The 17,493-nt window shown below is 49.7% G+C and overlaps 3 protein-coding genes across 3 annotated transcripts; 1 reads left to right on the forward strand and 2 right to left on the reverse strand.

Annotated features, from left to right (window-relative positions):
• Positions 1–1,345: 1,345 nt before the first annotated feature.
• Asppvi_010819 (uncharacterized protein) lies at positions 1,346–4,349 on the reverse strand (the record flags this gene model as incomplete). Its single annotated transcript, XM_043306655.1, has 8 exons — positions 1,346–1,856; positions 1,906–2,108; positions 2,221–2,521; positions 2,578–2,975; positions 3,087–3,515; positions 3,571–3,903; positions 3,945–4,069; positions 4,124–4,349. The coding sequence occupies 8 exons, from the start codon at positions 4,347–4,349 to the stop codon at positions 1,346–1,348; spliced, it is 2,526 nt and encodes an 841-aa protein (XP_043162590.1).
• Positions 4,350–6,589: 2,240 nt separating this feature from the next.
• Positions 6,590–15,430, forward strand: Asppvi_010820 (nonribosomal peptide synthase; the record flags this gene model as incomplete). The annotated part of the gene is made up of 2 exons (XM_043306656.1): positions 6,590–11,170; positions 11,243–15,430. 2 exons carry the CDS (start codon positions 6,590–6,592, stop codon positions 15,428–15,430), a joined length of 8,769 nt encoding a protein of 2,922 aa, XP_043162591.1.
• A 537-nt stretch (positions 15,431–15,967) lies between these two features.
• Positions 15,968–17,208, reverse strand: Asppvi_010821 (uncharacterized protein; the record flags this gene model as incomplete). The annotated part of the gene is made up of 6 exons (XM_043306657.1): positions 15,968–16,101; positions 16,156–16,291; positions 16,354–16,462; positions 16,511–16,572; positions 16,624–16,846; positions 16,904–17,208. The coding sequence occupies 6 exons, from the start codon at positions 17,206–17,208 to the stop codon at positions 15,968–15,970; spliced, it is 969 nt and encodes a 322-aa protein (XP_043162592.1).
• Positions 17,209–17,493: the final 285 nt, after the last annotated feature.

Genomic DNA, 17,493 nt, shown 5'->3' on the forward strand with positions numbered 1-17,493 from the left:
CTTAAATAGACTAGCACAGCGTTACATAGAATCAGAACCAAACCTGACCCAGTTTAATTTGGTGTTAGTTTCACCGCAAAACCCCGCTACTAGGCCTGTACTAACTGTTTTCAGAATTCGATTTCCCTTATCTTAGGCCTATGCCTAGTGCCTATCAAATATGCCTATAGAAAATTAATATTTTATATGAAACATATGGTAATTATTATCATACTAATCCATATCTAAAATATCAATTCAATTGAATAAGTGGGGGTTGAATAATTATTCTAAAGGCATAGTGATTGTTGAATGTTGATGCGTATATATACATAAACCATCACCACTTTCATACCAACCTATAACAGAAATGATTATTCCCCCGTATCTCACCAATCACTAGATATTTTGAATTGATATTTCATATTTGGACAGACTAAATATTAGGCTATCTAGTGATGTCAATATTTCTAGAGAAATCTTAGAAATCAGTGAATACTAAGCAAAATGATGATGGTTGGACGGTTGGTTAACCTGAATGGATAAACCTCAAAAACCATAACTAATTGCCATACTTTAGAACATTAAGATTGATTGGTGACATACATAGACCGTCTTACCACTCGAAGTCATCTTATGGATAATCACCTGGCTAGGCGGGCAATATCTTGCAGCAGCTAGGGGCTAGAATCCCTTCACACATGCAACGTCGTTTCGCAGTCGTAATGGATCGGCACGGACCGTCGTGTAGGAAGCTCAGCGCCGGGCGAGAAGTTCCAGAGGTCCTGCTCGGCCCGTCTGCCTAGTATGATGCTATGATCATGGCCAACCTAGTCTATATTTTATCGCCATATACGGAGCCTTGTCAAGCAAACAAATTTAGTATTTGGCGTTCTCTCCGCGCCGCGAAGAACAGCCCCCTGGTCGCCATAGCTCTCTTGTCTGCAGCCTAGCCCTGAGCTGTCCAAGTACTTTGAATGGATGAGCTAGATGGCTACCGTGAGTATCGTTCTGGTCCAATGCGTTAGGCTGTTTGCAGGCTATCCCCGTACATAGTACTGGGGTACGAGCAGTCCGCTATAGTGTGCTTATCAGAAAGGTCAACGCCGAATGAATTATACACATCCAAAATTACAACATGGCAACTGCCGCATATTCCATCATAGCATGGTGACAGTGAAAAAGCATAACATTTTGTCGTAGCCTTCCCATTCAGGTTACAGCAAGGGAAAACCTGGCAAAATTAATCCCAGGGAAAACCCGTGCCAAGGCATGAAATCATCATAGGATGACACTCTGCGGTAAGTAGGAACCTATGTCCCATCCCATAGAATGCCTACTATTAACTCACAAGGTCACAGTTGCACTATTCGGCCTCCGCGAAAAACAAATCCTTCATGGATGGATATGTAAAGACCCGAAGTTTAGGCGCCAGAACAGACGTGGCCTCCTGGCCATCGGACAGTCCGTAATGGATAGCTTTGGGTGCCGTCGCCTTTATTCTCTTTTCAAACCAGTGGACGTGGGTCCAGTCAATAAAAATCTCGTAGCCCTCGCCTTCGTCATGAATAAGGATGGTTGCCTCGTCCTTTTCCTTGAAGCGCCTTTCCAATGGGACCTTAACTTCTGGGCCCCACTGGCCGGAGGCGGGCTTAGTGTTGAATATAATCACACCCTGGCTGCGCCGGATGGATATATGGAAGACAACGTCGCCATCCATGTTAGTAATTGAGAGTTGAGTCATGTCACTTCCGCGAGCACTGGGTAGAGTTAAGTCTACAATCGGTGACTTAACAATAATTACACTGTCCGTGCCCAACTGCTGTTTGAAGGGGAGAGAATGTCCAAGCTCTAAGGTAGCCTTCGGTGGCAGAATCCTGGGAATTGTCAGCGCTCAAAAGTGGAATAAACAAGAAGCGAACTTACTTCGGAGGTGGAGGTTCAGGAGTTCGGTTATGTAAATCAGGATTAAACGCTCCCTCAGCGCCGCCAGAGATTGATGGCTGCGCCTTAAAGTTGTCAAACTCAGGCGTACGGGTGGGATCCTCGTAGTGTTTACTATCATTGGTACTACCAACAATCTCCAGCTCCAACTTTTTGACTTCGGTGGAACTCAATACTCTGCCGCCCTACGTCGTATGGCATTAGCAGTCATTCGGAGAGAAAAGGGAAGTGAAAAGGGGGGAAAGAAAAGAGGGGAGGGAAAGATTGAAAGAAAGCGACTGCATGGGATTCTCAAACCTTAATCACACTCCAGTAGACATGATCGCGAAGATATTGCAGTACAACCTCCTTGGTTAGGGACCCTAATTTCTTGCCTTCTCTCACCAGGTACAAGAGCACAGGGGTGATGGCAATATATGCAGTTGACTTGATCTTCTGTTTCTGCAACATTTTGCAATTGCCACAGTTACCATTCTCGGTCTGTGGTCGTTGACTGAAGTTATACACTTCGGCAATCAGGTCCAACATTGGGGCGGGATTCTCTTTATCCTGCGCCAGATACAGTCTGATCCAGAACGGATCTCCCCCTAAGCCATACCTGTTGACTGTTAGACTCGCGATATATTGCACTGATGATGAGTGAGATAAACAAACTTTAGGAACCGAATGCTGAAGGCATAGTCCTGGATAACCAACCCGCCCTCGATAGTCGCCATACCGTCCATTGTAGGAAATTTAGGGTCCAGGGCCAGATTTCTGGAAAATCCATAGAGCAAGTTAATCCTTCTGTTTAGGTCCTTTATGAAGAGCTCTCGATCGAATTTTTTGTTAGGGTTGTACTTCTCCAACCAAGGCTGCAGATCAGCGTATGAGTAACCCAGATTTGCTGTGTATCGCACATCATTAGGCGTTATATAAGTACCCCGCTTATCACGGCGGAAAGGGCGCAGTGGAACCGTGGGAGAAACCTTTTCCTCCTCGTAATTTTCATTTATGAATTTTTCATCACTAGGAACGGAAGCGTCATCCAGCCATTTATCAGGATTCAACGTCTGCCAGATTGCCCATAGACGGTCAATATTGCTATTCAAGGAGAGATCGATCGGTCAGTCACAAGTTCAATGGTCAACTAGGGCAACAGAAGAGCATAAGAGGATTGGCACTTGCCAGTGGTGCATCCAGAAGAGAGGATCAAAGGCTGCAACGGGAACATTGGCCATGTGCCCTTCACCTCCGGTACAGCCGTGGATGTAATTGTGGATGTACTCTAGATTAAGATCTTTATCCACTGCCTGATTTTCCTTTTGGGCCTTTTCTTCTTCTTTGGTAGCGCTTTTGTCCGTGTCATTGGCAGTTGACCATGGCTTTGTGCTGGCAAACGTGATATATTCTATGGGAACCGTGAGAAGACGAAAGACCATTTCAGCTGTTGATCCATAAGGCTTATCCGGTTGCCCCTCTTTCGCCCAGTTAGTGCTTCGGAATTTATCAGCTACTTTGTAATTGTTCACAACGCCTTGCCGCCAGGCCTCGCTGTTGGGTTTCTGATCGACCTCATCAGGCCATCGACTAGTTCCGATACACGAGCCAAACTATATTAATGAGTTAGCATTGTTTGATTTAAAAATGGAGCGTGTTTTTATGGACCTTCTTATCCTCCTCATTATCCTCTGGTGACTCCCAAGGGTTATCAACTCCTACACCGGCTGAAATCATTGGCTGTTCGGTAGGATTGCGGAATTGAAATAAAGGGTTGTCAATCCGATTGACTCCTGCTCCATCATATTTTGGGACGGTGATGGTAGGATATTTTGCCAACTCCGGCACACGATTAGTGCGGGCCCAGTCCCAGTAAGGCAGACGCCATTGGTCTGCCTGTGTTCTCCACATGGACTGCTGAGCGTTGGGGAAGTTGGGAATGATTTCGTGAACCATAGTCTCGTAGATGGCTTGCTGAATTCCCGATCCAGGGAGTGTAAGCTGTCTATATCAATTGTGAAGGAGGGACATCTTGCACATACCTCATAGAGAAGCATATATGGACGATGCCAGATGGGGAACAAGATGTTCGAGTGAGCACAGTACCCGTTTGGCAGAGGCTGTGGAGTGGGATCGTCCCATCGCGTAAATGGATGTCCATGTATACCTGCCACTCCTCAGCTTTCCATGGAGTAATATCCTTTAGCAGTTGGCTTGATACCGGCAATTTGAAAGTAAGAGAGTCTTTCTTTTGGATCCTTCTTCTGAAGCTTGTCCAGGGCTAGAATGAATAGGTCCACCTGCCTTATGTTACGCTGGTTGGTGCTCCATTCATCAACGTCCTGGCGCACCGGGACCTTTCTATTAATGCCAGCACTAGGATCGGAGTCTGGGACACGAATCCCTGCAATAGGGTAATACTCATACGGCCCAGCATCGGGCGCCATTTTACCTTAGGCGACTTGAATAATGGCAAAGGCTGAGAGAATCTTGTTTTTCGGTCAATTCGCCCGGCAAAGTGTATTGCCATGCAATTAATAACGCAAATGTCGCTTTTGCTGTTGACCCCTCCCTATTTATGTTGTCTAAGATACAAATATACCGGCCCTGATATTGGCAATTACACGACGAGTGAATGATAACGACATTCTTCATGACGCAAAATGCAGCATCTGAGACGTTAGCTAGATCCAGCTTTTTCGAAGTTAATTGCCGAAGTTATGTGTCATAGAGTAATACACCAACGCAGATTATGGATTCCCGCCTTGAGGTCTAGAACGGCTGTAGTCCAGTGTTGTGTAACCATTGAAAGCAATTTGTCATTGGATTGAGCATGTCACCATTAACCCGGGCCACATAGAGACTCGACATAATCCTACGAAGGGAACTTCTCGACCGCTCCATTTACGACGCGAGATAGAATTCCGCGTCATGTAGCAGCTATTTCACCCGGTTTCAGCATAGACAGGATAAGCCTGGCTGATCTATACGACTATCGACATTTACATGAGTGGGAGAGGTTAATACTCTGCGGAGATGGGACCGCAATGGTATGTAATATTGACGTCTACTACAAGACCTTTTGGTAAACTCTCTTTTGCGATGTGCTCATACTATGCACCAGTTGCTGTGGAATTGGCCACCTGTCTATAGCTGTGCTGCTTGCAGACGTCTTAACGCGTCTCCATCCACTAATGTCGTTGGCCTGCGACTGGACCACTTCACCCAATTCCAGATATGGCATATCCACACTACAGCTAGATGTACCAACGCCAACGTCAGTTTACGCAGGATGCAGGAGGTGTTGGATTACCGAAGAAAGTCCGTATCGGTAACATAGCATTGGTTTGGTGTCCCTAATAAACCCACAACGAAGTGTCACTAATCAGGTTTGCACCTTGAGTAGCAATTAGCATTTACTAATCCCGTAAATCTGATCAGTGTAACGTAATCAATACGGAAGCCGCCATGTCACCCGGACTTTGTGCCGAGTACTGAATTCAAGCCATTCAAAACAGCCGACAATCCTAATATTAAGCTTTATCAGACATAAAATTTAATAGAATAAGGCTAGTGAGGGTCGGACTACCACTGAAATATTTCATATATAGATAGACCAGGAAGCTGCTATATGCTAATGTAATAATTGAATCCAATCTAGTAGCAAAACCCTTCATTCTGCGTTAATGCAGAGCTATTAGTATATCTGTTTAGCGATCATATACCGTTGAATCATGATTATCACATACATAGATATAGATGCAGTAATAGGTGATTAAAGTGCCTTAATAAAATAGGATGCTTAATTGTAAGAATCCTAAGACGTCCTTTGTATGTCCTTTGTCTATACTTCCTGCGAAGGCGGACTTGAGGTTTGCAAACAGTGCACGTGATGGTATGTGATCCATCCCGAAGTGCTGACCTCTTAGAGGCTGGCAACAATCTATTCATCTAAGCATAATATTATCACTTTCGCAATCCAAATATTCTTTCACACCAGCTCTGTGTGATCCTGGCAGATTCACACCCTCATACTAAGTTTTGACATGTTAGCTTGCTTACTATTTGCATTAAGTTAGGCGGAAGAGTTGACAAATAACCCAACTTAACCAGACTTTGGGCGAGATTCAAGTTTTAATGGCCGCATGCAGAGTGACGTGCGCATCAAAAAGGCCCTAACAAGTCATTACGTCCTCAACCGAAAACATGATGCAGGACAGCGTCGCCTGAAGGTTCCATGCCGCTGTTGCCAAATCATGGTTTTAAGCTATGGGACGGATCCACATTTCTGAAAGCGGCCCCGCAAAGAATGCCAGAAGGCAACCATACATGTCAGGTTGTCGAACAGCCAATATGATTGGCCCTTCAGCAAGTCAAAATACCGCAGGCTCCATCCTCGCCATTCGCTCACAGCAAGTGCAATGATACCCTTGGATTCCGACGTGGAAAAAAAGGACAAGAGGAGCTAGTAACAAGGAGGGCTATTGAAAGAAAGCGCTATAAAGATAAATTATAATTTCAAAAGGAACTGACGAGATGTATAGAATGTATACTCAGAATTTTGATCATCTTCATAAAAGCTAGAGTTCTCTATTCATCTAGCGAAATTTTTTTGGCATAAAATCACTCCACTCCACCACATCCTTGCGCACATTTTTGAGCCTTGAACAGTGACAATTAGCACATTATGGGCGAGTACAGCACAGGTCTTAGGACCAAGACACTTTACATCACTGAAGATTCTCCCCAAGGGAACCAGTGCAAGGCTAACGGAGCCGGCGATGAAGCGGGATTCCATACTTCAATCAATACCCTGAGCGCGAAGGATATATTGCAGCTGCAGTCATGGAATGGGAAATTACCCACCGAGGAGGACAGTTGCATCCATGAGCTTATCAAGGACCAGTGCTCTGCCCAGCCAGATGCCGCGGCAGTCTGTGCTTGGGATGGCAATTTCACATACAGGGAGGTGGACCTGCTCTCCTCGAGACTGGCCGATCAGCTTATCTCCTGTGGTGTTGGCCCCAATCTCATCGTTGCTGTTCTTTTGCACAAATCCAAGTGGACTCCGGCTGTCGTCCTTGCGGTTTTGAAGGCCGGAGGGGCATTTCTCTTACTGGATCCCGCTTGCCCCGACCTCCGCCTACGCCAGATCTGTGAGGAATCGGGTGCAAGATGGATCCTTTGCCGCAACAGCCATGCTGCGAAAGCTTCGGACCTTGGGCCAGAAGTGATCACAGTGGATGCAGTACAATCACACCTTGCGATCAATGCAGTCGACATTAAAGGCCGCCAAAGGACCTCTAGTCGCAGCTTAGCCTATGTCATCTTCACCTCCGGCTCCACTGGAAAGCCCAAGGGCGTGAAGATCTGCCACCGATCTTTTTGCTCCATGGTAAGGCCTTATGTGGAGGCAGTCGGCTATAACCGGGAAACGCGCGCCCTCTCCTTTTCCTCCTACGCTTTCGATGTCAGTGTCTCGGATATGCTCATCCCTTTATTGGTTGGGGGCTGTATATGTGTGCCATCGGAGGCCCAGCTCATGGACAACCTCCCGACGGCGATTGCCCGGCTGCAAGCCAACTTTGCTGACATGACACCCACCCTCCTGAGAACCCTGCGACCGGAGCAAGTGCCGAGTATAGAGACTATCGTTGTGGGAGGCGAAGCACTATCCAAGGATATTATTGCCATCTGGAGTCCACATGTCCGTCTGGTTAATTCGTACGGACCTGCGGAATGTTCCATCAACGCGGCTCTGAACAACCGTCTAACACCACAGACGGACCCTTCAAATGTGGGCTTCCCCGTAGGCGCCCGAATTTGGATCGTGGACCCCGATGACCATGAGAAATTGATGCCCGCGTCTACCGTAGGGGAGTTGCTCATCGAAGGCCCTACTGTTGGAAGCGGGTATATCAACAGCCCAGAGCAAATGGCGGCCTCGTTCATAGAACCCCCGACATGGATGTACCATTTCCGCCCTAGCAGCCCATACAACTGGGGACTGTATAAGACGGGAGATCTTGCCAGGCGCGAGACGGACGGCTCGATTAGAATTCTCGGCCGAAAGGATAACCAGGTCAAGCTCCGTGGGCAGCGCATGGAGTTGTCCGAGGTCGAGCATCATGTCCGGGAATGTATCCCAACTCTGGACGATGTGGCAGCAGAAGTCGTCGTACCTCCAGGGGATCGAAGGACTCCTGTGCTGATGGTATTTCTTTGGGGTATGAAAGAGAAGAGCCCTGGGAACCATTTGTTCGCCGTCCCGAGTGATGCTACGCGAGCCGAGATAGCCACAGTTCAGAGCGAGCTGAAGAAGCGATTACCGATTTACATGGTCCCTGGGGTCTTCCTTGTCTTATCTACCCTGCCCTTGACAGCGACCGGCAAACTGGATCGTCGACGACTCCGGACAGACGCAGCTGCTCTGTCTTCGATGCAGTTGCTCGAATATAACGCCACTGCCACCCCCCAGACGCGAATGCCGACTACCCCATCGGAGTGCGCCCTCCAACAGATCTGGGCGCGTGTATTGAATCTACAACCACAAGTGATCAGTGCCGACGCGGATTTCTTCGGGCTGGGAGGCGATTCGATCGCTGCAATGCAGGCGTCGGCACAAGCCAGAACCGCGGGATTGAACTGTCGAGTGGCAGACATATTCCATTGCAGGACCATTTCCAAGCTGGCGGGCTCACTGGAAATGGTCCCCCAGTCCCCCATGACGATAGAAAGAGAGCAGCTGGATACCCCATTTCATCTCTCCCCGATCCAGCAAATGTTTTTCGAGGAGGTCCCGCCCCAACAACACAACTACTATAACCAAAGCTTTCTCCTGCGATGCAACCCTCCCACGACCTCAGATGAGCTTCGGGGGGCCGTCACCGAGCTTCTTACATATCACTGTATGCTCCGCACGCGATATAGTCATGTTGCTCCAGGAAGGTGGATGCAGTCAATTCCCGCTGGGGTTGATGGCAGCTACCGGTTCGACGCGAAGCAAGTCAGGAGTGACGACGAGGCCCGTGCGATCATGATGAAGAGCCAACAGTCCTTGGACATTCAGCGAGGGCCCCTGGTGAGTGTGGACCTTTTGGATATGCAAGGCGGACTTGAACCAGAACAGTATATCTTCATTGTGGCCCACCACTTGGTAGTTGACTGGGTATCCTGGCGCATAATACTGGAGGACCTAGAGGGGTTGCTCTCCACGGGGAGATTGTTGGACAGCGCTCCCTCCCTTCCTTTCCAGGTCTGGTGTCGACTTCAATCCGAGCACGCTCAAGCCCATCTTTTGCCCGACGCAGCGTTGCCATTTGAACTGCCACCTTCGCAGGATGCCTATTGGGATCTTGCCCCCCATCGGAACACTTGGGCGGACAGTCACCAGGAACGGTTTACACTGGACTTGGACGCTACGAAGTCGCTTCTCGGGCCGGCCAACAACGCTTTTGGGACGCAGCCAGTGGAGATCTTGCATGCCGCCTTGCTCTATTCGTTTGCACAGGTATTCCGGGACCGGCCGGTGCCAGCTCTCTTCTCTGAAGGCCATGGACGCGAGCCGTGGGACCCTGCTATGGACCTTTCACGCACGGTGGGGTGGTTTACCACTATCTGGCCAACCTATATTGACATAAACCATAATTACACCCTGGGGGACGTGCTGCGTCGCGTCAAGGACTGTCGACGACTGGTCCCCAATAAAGGCCGGGCTTACTTCGCCTCACGATACCTCAACAACGAGGGCCGTAAAAAGTTTGCCAACCATGGCCGTATGGAGATTTCCTTCAACTACATTGGGTTGTTTCAACAGCTTGAGCGACCTGGGGCGCGTCTGCAGTCGGCCACTCGACTATCGCGAGACGGCGTCGAGGATATCTCGGGTGATTTAGAGCGGCCAGAGTTGTTTGATATCACAGCGGTGGTGAGTCAGGGCTGTCTGGAGTTTAGGTTCGTCTACAGCCGCCACATTCCTCGACAGCAGGCTATCACCCAGTGGATTGGTACATGTGAGCAGTCCTTGAAAGCGGCTGCGCAAGAGTTGGTCTTCCAGCCCCATAGTTACACTCTCCGGGATTTCCCACTGTTACCATTGACGTATCCAAGCCTGGACAGGCTGCTATACGACACCCTGCCGGCAATTGGGCTATCTTCTGCCATGGTGCAAGCGGCGTACCCTTGCTCGCCTGTTCAGCGAGGCATTCTTGTAGCACAGTCCTGGGACCCAGATCGATACCATTGTCAGTTGATCTGCCGGGTAATTTCCTGTACGGGAGCGGTCGAACTAGACAGGATTGCTCAAGCATGGAGGCAGGTCGTTGATCGCCATGAAATCCTGAGAACGGTATTTATCGACGCTGTTACCAAGGAGGGCTATCTGGACCAGGTTGTGCTGAAGACTGTGGACGTTGATCTCGATGTGTTGGAATGGGATGAGAGCGCCGTATCAATGGTAAAACGACTCCAATCAAGGCGCCCTTTTCCTGGGGGTAGCAAGCCTCTCCATCGATTGACGCTGTGCGCAACACCCACAAATGAGGTCTTGTGTAAACTCGAAATCAATCATGCCCTAATTGACGAAATATCCGCCCAGATCGTGTTGCGCGATCTGTCACGGGCATACGACGGGCGGCTCAGTGAACCCTCCAACTTCCGTTTCGTCGATTACATTGGGATGCTGCACCAGCAAGAAAGCGAGGCCGCTCGGTGTTACTGGACAAGCTATCTCAAGGGCGTTGAGCCGTGTCTCTTTCCACCACTTAACAAGACAGGGGAGAATGATGCCAGTGGAGCATGGAGGTCTTTCGATCTCGACATCCCGGTGGATTCAAACTGGAGAACCTATTGCAGCACATATGGCGTGACCCCGGCGAATATCTTCCAGGCGGCCTGGGGGCTGGTATTACGCTGCTATACCGGTTTTGATGAGGTTTGCTTTGGTTATACGACCTCGGGGCGGGATATGCCTCTACCGGGTATTGATCACGCAGTGGGGCCCTTTATCAATATGCTAGTCTCACGACTGGCTCTGAGGGCCGATACCTCTCTGCTGGAGGTGCTACAGGGAAGTCAGACGGACTACACACGAGCGCTAGCTCACCAACACTATGCTCTCGCTGACATATTTCACTCGATGAACCTCTCGGGTAAGACTCTCTTCAACACAGGCATATCGCTGAACAGGCTCGTAGTGGGCTCCGAGGAAGAAGAGAGTTGGTCTCCGACCATCTCATTCGAAACCATCAGTAGCGAAGATAACACCGAGGTAAGTCTAACACCAACGTTGGCCCCTGGGTAGAAATACTATAGGCCACTTGCTGATACCGCGTAACACAAGTATGATGTGATCGTTGAGATTGCCCTCCGAAGTGACATCGCTAGAGCAACTTTCACTTATCGCCCACATGTCCTATCAGAGACCCAGAAATGGGAGATGGCAGATACATTCCGTGAAGCCGTCTCCGAGATTCTTGCGTGCACACCTGATACCAGCATTAGAGAGCTCCCTCTCTTTGGCAGCAGCAACCTAGGACACGTCTCGGCAAACATCGGGGGATCACACCGGGTCGAAAACTATTGTCGTCGGCAATTGGCAAATTACAGCGGAGAGGCATTTCCGACAATACCGCGCAATTACTGCCCCGAGGCCAGTGATTCGTTTGAGCTTTCTGTGGCAATGGAGGGGCAGCCAGGGCTTTCAGACAGCGAGATCCCTCCTCTGATGCAGCTCGCATGGGCCATTGTTCTCTCTCAATATACTGGGTCCGAGGACATCCTCTTCGGCATCTTGGAGGGAGAACAGGCAGGCGGCGTCCTGCCAGTAAGGATACGTGTTGACTCATGTGATCACATTGCGGACAAGCTGCAGGAAGCTCAAGAGGACAGACAGACTCGGTTGTCTCTACAGCAATGCCGAGTTAGCAACGCACTGCCATTATACGATACGCCCGGGGCCGCCTGCCAGTACCATAATATCCTCCTCTTGGAGCCTCGGGGAGCTAGCTCCATCCGCGAACTAGACCTTCAAAGCACTCTCGGACATCCGTTGGTAGTAGTCTGTCAGCCCCTGCCCGACAACACGTTGATAGTGCGTGTGAATTTCGATAAAAACTGTCTAGAGAGCGCCAAAGCCCAGCGAATTGGCTTTCAGGTCGCGCATATTCTACGGCAAGTGCATGCCAATCCGACCCGACAAGTGGGAGAGATCCTAACGCTCAGCCCTGAGGACATGGAGCGGCTTGACCGGTGGAACGAAGTTGTTCCTGAACGAATTGAGGCATGTGTGCACGAGTGTATCCATGCACACGCTGTCGACCACCCAGACGCACCCGCCATCTGTGCGTGGGACGGAGACTTTTCCTATCAGCAGCTCGACGAGTACTCATCGCAGCTGGCATGGCAACTGAAACGGATGTATGTCCGACCGGGAGTTGTAGTACCCGTTTGCCAGGAAAAAACCCGCTGGACAGCCGTAGCTATTCTTGGAGTCCTCAAGGCCGGAGGAGCTTTCGCTCTCCTCGATCCGGAGGTTCCCACGGAGCGTTTGATGACCATTGCGGGAGATCTCAATTCACCTGTCGCCATCTCCACGCCGCATACTGCCCCGATCTGCCATCAACTGGCAGCTGAGGTAGTTGTTCTCGGAGACCCGGAGTTCCCTCTGTCTGCAAGTGCCACACCCTCGACAATGCCACCATCTACAGCCAACCCAGCGGATGACCTCTATGTAGTTTTCACATCTGGATCGACCGGCAAGCCCAAGGGTGTGGTCATTCATCATAGTGCATTTTACACCGGCGCCCTCGCACAGAACCCTAGTCGATTCTTAGACCGCTCATCCCGGACCTTACAGTTTGCTTCCTATATGTTCGATGTCAGCATCGCAGATTTTCTGCGGACACTGTTAGCCGGCGGTTGTGTGTGCATCCCCGCTCAGACCGGGTTGAAAGATACGTTGGCAGAGACGATAGGCCGGCTGCGCGTCAATCGCCTCGATCTCACACCATCGGTTCTGCGGCTGCTATCGCCCGAGGCCATTCCCTCAGTCCGCACGATAACCCTCGGCGGGGAGCCTATGACTTCCAAGGACGTCGAATGCTGGGCGGGAAAAGTTCAGCTGATGAACTGCTATGGGCCGGCCGAGTGCTCCTATTGCGTCACACAATCGCAGGTTCTCCACCCGCACCGATCCGATGCTGGGAATATTGGTCGCGGCCAGGGTGCCATCTGCTGGGTCGTGGATCGCCACGACCACCGGCGGCTGGTGCCCATCGGAGCCGTGGGTGAGTTGGTGGTTGAAGGGCCTATCGTTGGTCGCGGTTACTTGCATGATCACCAGAAGTCGGCCCAGGCCTTTATCGCAGATCCACCCCCATGGCTGAGGCGATTAGGGCGGACTGGGCTGCTGTATAAGACGGGCGACCTAGTCCAGTATACCAGGGACGGATCCTTGCTGTATATTGGGCGCAAAGACAACCAGGCCAAGCTACACGGCCAACGTCTCGAGATGGGCGAGGTCGAGTACCATGTGCGCCGGTGCTTTCCATCTTCCCGAGACGTCGTCGCCGAACTTATCACGCCCCTTGTCTCTAACGGAGAAGCAGAACCACTGTTGGCAGCCTTCATTGAGACGGGTCAATGCGATTCTCGAAAAGACCAACCGGATCAACCGGACCAAATTTTCTGTACCGCCACTTCCGAATTTCTCGCCGGTGGGCAACAAGCAAGAGAACAACTGGAGCAGCAGGTGCCCGGTTACATGGTGCCTACCATTTTCATCCCGCTGTACCGGGTGCCATTGACGCACAATGGGAAAAAAGATCGTCGCCTGCTCCGCCAGCGAGCGTCCCAAATTCCCCGCAAAGACCTATTTGCGGCATACGCGCAGAGGGGTGGAGTAATCAAACGCCCTCCTTCGACACGGACGGAACGCCTCTTGCTGTCTGTGCTGTCACAGGTGCTGGAGATTGAACCTCACGATATCGGCATGGACGATAATTTCTTTTCCCTTGGTGGCGATTCCATTGTCGCCATCCGATTTGCTCAGCTTGCGCGGCAACATCGTCTCTTTTTCCGCGTCGCCGATGTATTTCGTAACCCGAGAGTTTCTGATCTTGTGCTTTCACTTAGCGGCACAGACGAAAGTGCTGCACGAGACCCAACACCAGCAGCTGCCAGCACTGAACGGTATTTCGGATTCAAGTCTTGGGAGGAACTAAGGAAAGCATTTTTATCTTCGTCACTGTCCTGTCTGGGGCCCCAACTGCCCCATGACGATGTTCAAGATATCCTTCCTGCTACAGAAGGTCAGGATAGTAGCTTGCGGCTCCCTTGCACCTACTTTATCCTCAATCTGCGTGGGCCAATGGACAATACGAAGCTCAAGATGGCCTGTCAGGCATTGATCCAAAGGCATACGATCTTACGGACCATATTCCTGCCGTATCAATCGAAGACGGCACAAGTGGTGCTGCACGAGCGCGCCATAGATTTCTGGCGAAGTGTTCATTGTGAAGATATCGACCTGGACAGGGCGACTAATGATCTGATCAATAAGGATTGCATCCCAATTCCTTCAATGAGTGTGTTGATCACTCAATTTACATTGGTCCAGGGGCGCGATGATGACCACCGGTCTTTGGTGGTGCGGCTCTCGCATGCCCAATATGATGCATTCAGCATCTCGACCCTCCTAAGTGATCTCAAGGCCCTCTTTGAAGGCGTCTGCCTGCCGCAAGCCCCTTCATTTGCCGCTTATTTGGAAGAGTGCATGATAAGCAAGTCGGACCGCGCCGCTGACTTCTGGACGAAACTCCTCAGAGATTCTCATATGACCCGCCTTGGAAATAGAGGCTGCGGAACGGAGACATTGGATTTCAACACCCTGGTAGAAGATGAACGGACCATCCCTCTCCCTTGTCCGCTTCTACGCGGGGAGACCACTTTGGCGAACTTGATCAAAGCGGCTTGGTCCTTGGTCCTCTCTCGGCTGGGCAACTGCAGAGATGTAGTGTTTGTCCAGACAACTAACGGTCGGCACCTGGCTTCTGAAGAAACTCAGGGTGTCGTTGGGCTCTGTATCAGACGTCTCCCAGTGCGGGTGGCGCTCGATCCTACCTGGACGGTCCTGGATCTGCTTCGGGTCATCCAAAATCAGCACAGTGACGCCTTGTCATTCGAATCAGTTGAACTTCAAGAATTGATGGAACTTGGCTCGCTATGGGGCCCAGGGGTGCAGTGTGGCAGCATCCTAGTGCACCAGAACGTGAACCCAGAGAATACCTTCAAAATTGGGCAAGCGAATTGTTCAGTGCAGAGTGTGGCCAAGCCGTATCCGACAAATCATATACTGATTGAGACCATCCCCAGCAATTCCCATCTTCGAGTTCGGCTGGTAACCTCAAGTCAAATCTTGGACAAGTCAGGTGCGGAAATGGTGCTGCAGCGGCTCTGTGACACCATCATGCTTTTCGCCAGTTCGCCCAGTGTCCCACTGGCGGAAATACAGATGAGCCCTGCTCATTAATATAAGCGTACATAGATAATTGGCGTAAGAGCGGAGAGCAATCGATCCAGATTATAATACAAGAAGCAAATATAAGGTACAATTCTCTTCCTGTAGCCAGAAATTATATGGACTAGATTCAATTGAATTAACCCATGAATATAATCCTAATCCGCATGTTATCCTGCCCATTTAGCAGGATCAGCCAAGAAAGACAAGGGACTAGGTAGGGAGACTAACTAGCTAGCGAGGGAAAATTCAGAGAAAAAAATAGCTGTCTTTGCCCTTCTATCTGACAGTATCTAGGCTCTAATTATAGATAGGTAAGACATTGGGTGGAAGGGAAGGTTTCAAGAAAGTGACGTCACAAAGCAGTATTGAAGAGGTAGTAAGCGATTGTAAATATCTCTGTTGAAAGAGATACATAATATAGAGATTGCATGTTATGATGCTTTTCTCTGCATTAAGCGGCTGCATGTAGCCAGCGGGCCGCCAAGGTTGTGGGTGAAAATGTGATTTGATCCTAGTTTTCGACACCTCACCTCATCTTTCGCGCTTTCAGTTATTCGTGTTGAAAGGATATGGGTAAAGATAAGTAGGGCACTCGCGGCCCACGGGGGTAGGACCAAGGTTTCGACCAGGGCAAAGTTGTGTGGCGTACTTTCCGATAAAGAAGCACGAGTCGTAGGTACCTGGTTTCGGGTTTAGCGGATTCTCATTAGCCAAGCCGAAATAAAGACACGTACCAGCAGCACCACATGAGCTGTCACTGTTTTGGCAGTCATTATTATCTGTGTTGACCAATGGAACATGGATATTCATATGACTCCAGTCGCTAACAGAGCAGACCTGGTTATTGTAGTAGTGATCAACATAGTGTGCCTGTACATAGATATCAATGAGTCAAGTGATATGATAAAGATCTAGATAAAGGGGAGACAAACTCGAGCAATTCCATTCACCACAAAGATATTTGGCCGGAATGTTTCAATGAAAGGATGTTGTTGACCTGACTGGGTCCACGAGACGCCGTAAGAGGTTGCCACAGCCTTCCTATTTATGTTTGTTAGTATTATTCAGACCTAAAGAATACCAACATACCCCCAGGTATAGGAAAAGCCAACACGAAGGCCAAATTTTTCTAGCACACCTGCGCCAAGTTTCTTGTTCTATTAGTTCTGCCCAAGGGAAAAGGGACTCGATACCGGGCTTACGAAGTCTGGTCCCGCTTGGACGGAAACTTGGTAAGTGTATGACTTAGTATAAGTCTTCGAAATGCTACCAGGCGGGCAGAGGGTGTCGGAGATCTGATGCGTGTTGCCCCTGACGGTGTTCCAGTTCTGAGTTTGCCATTCATACCAGACCTGCTGGTTGTAAACACATTTGCAAGGTTCACACGAAGTAATATAGCTCTGTCTGGGCTCTAGGCTAGAGGAGCTGCGTGGATATCAGAATAATAATCCTTAGCTCTAGGTTCGTGGCAATATCACTTACTTGGTTGCGTTGTGGAAAGAGATGTCACGTTCATCCCAGAAACCAGGAGGGACGGCGACTCCTCCTTCTGGGAACTTGGAGAAGGTGATACCGTCAACCTCAAAGTGGTCATCCCGGTTCGGTTCAGGCAATGAGTACTTGTATGTCGCATTGCCAGTGCCACTATCTGTGATTGTACCATTGCGAACCAAGTCTAAGATAGAGACTTCATGATCCTCAGCTGCTGGTGCTTCTTGGGATGGTGCTGCTTGAATTCCGAGCCCATAAAGCGCAAGGATGAGGCCCAAGGATTGAAGAGAGACCATTTATAGAAGATTAGGATTCGTATAGTTAAATCTGTTCTGTCTATTTGAAGGAAGCTACAGAGTAGCCGGGGCGGCCTTATATATATTGTTCTGTGTCTTAGCTGATCCTTCGCTGATGTGCCCGGTGGATGGTCATATAGAAGTTATGCAGCGGTTTCGTAGAAGCTACTCCCACGTGAGGGTGGACTTAACCTCTATTGGATTAAAAATCTGGAACTCCTTTAGTTCCTATCCCCTACTACGAGCAAAGGCGCCATCAGGTAGGTTTGAAGTTTGATAGTGAAA

The sequence above is a fragment of the Aspergillus pseudoviridinutans genome (assembly GCF_018340605.1).
Source record: "Aspergillus pseudoviridinutans IFM 55266 DNA, scaffold_8, whole genome shotgun sequence".
In the NCBI taxonomy this organism is placed as follows: Eukaryota; Fungi; Ascomycota; class Eurotiomycetes; order Eurotiales; family Aspergillaceae; genus Aspergillus; species Aspergillus pseudoviridinutans.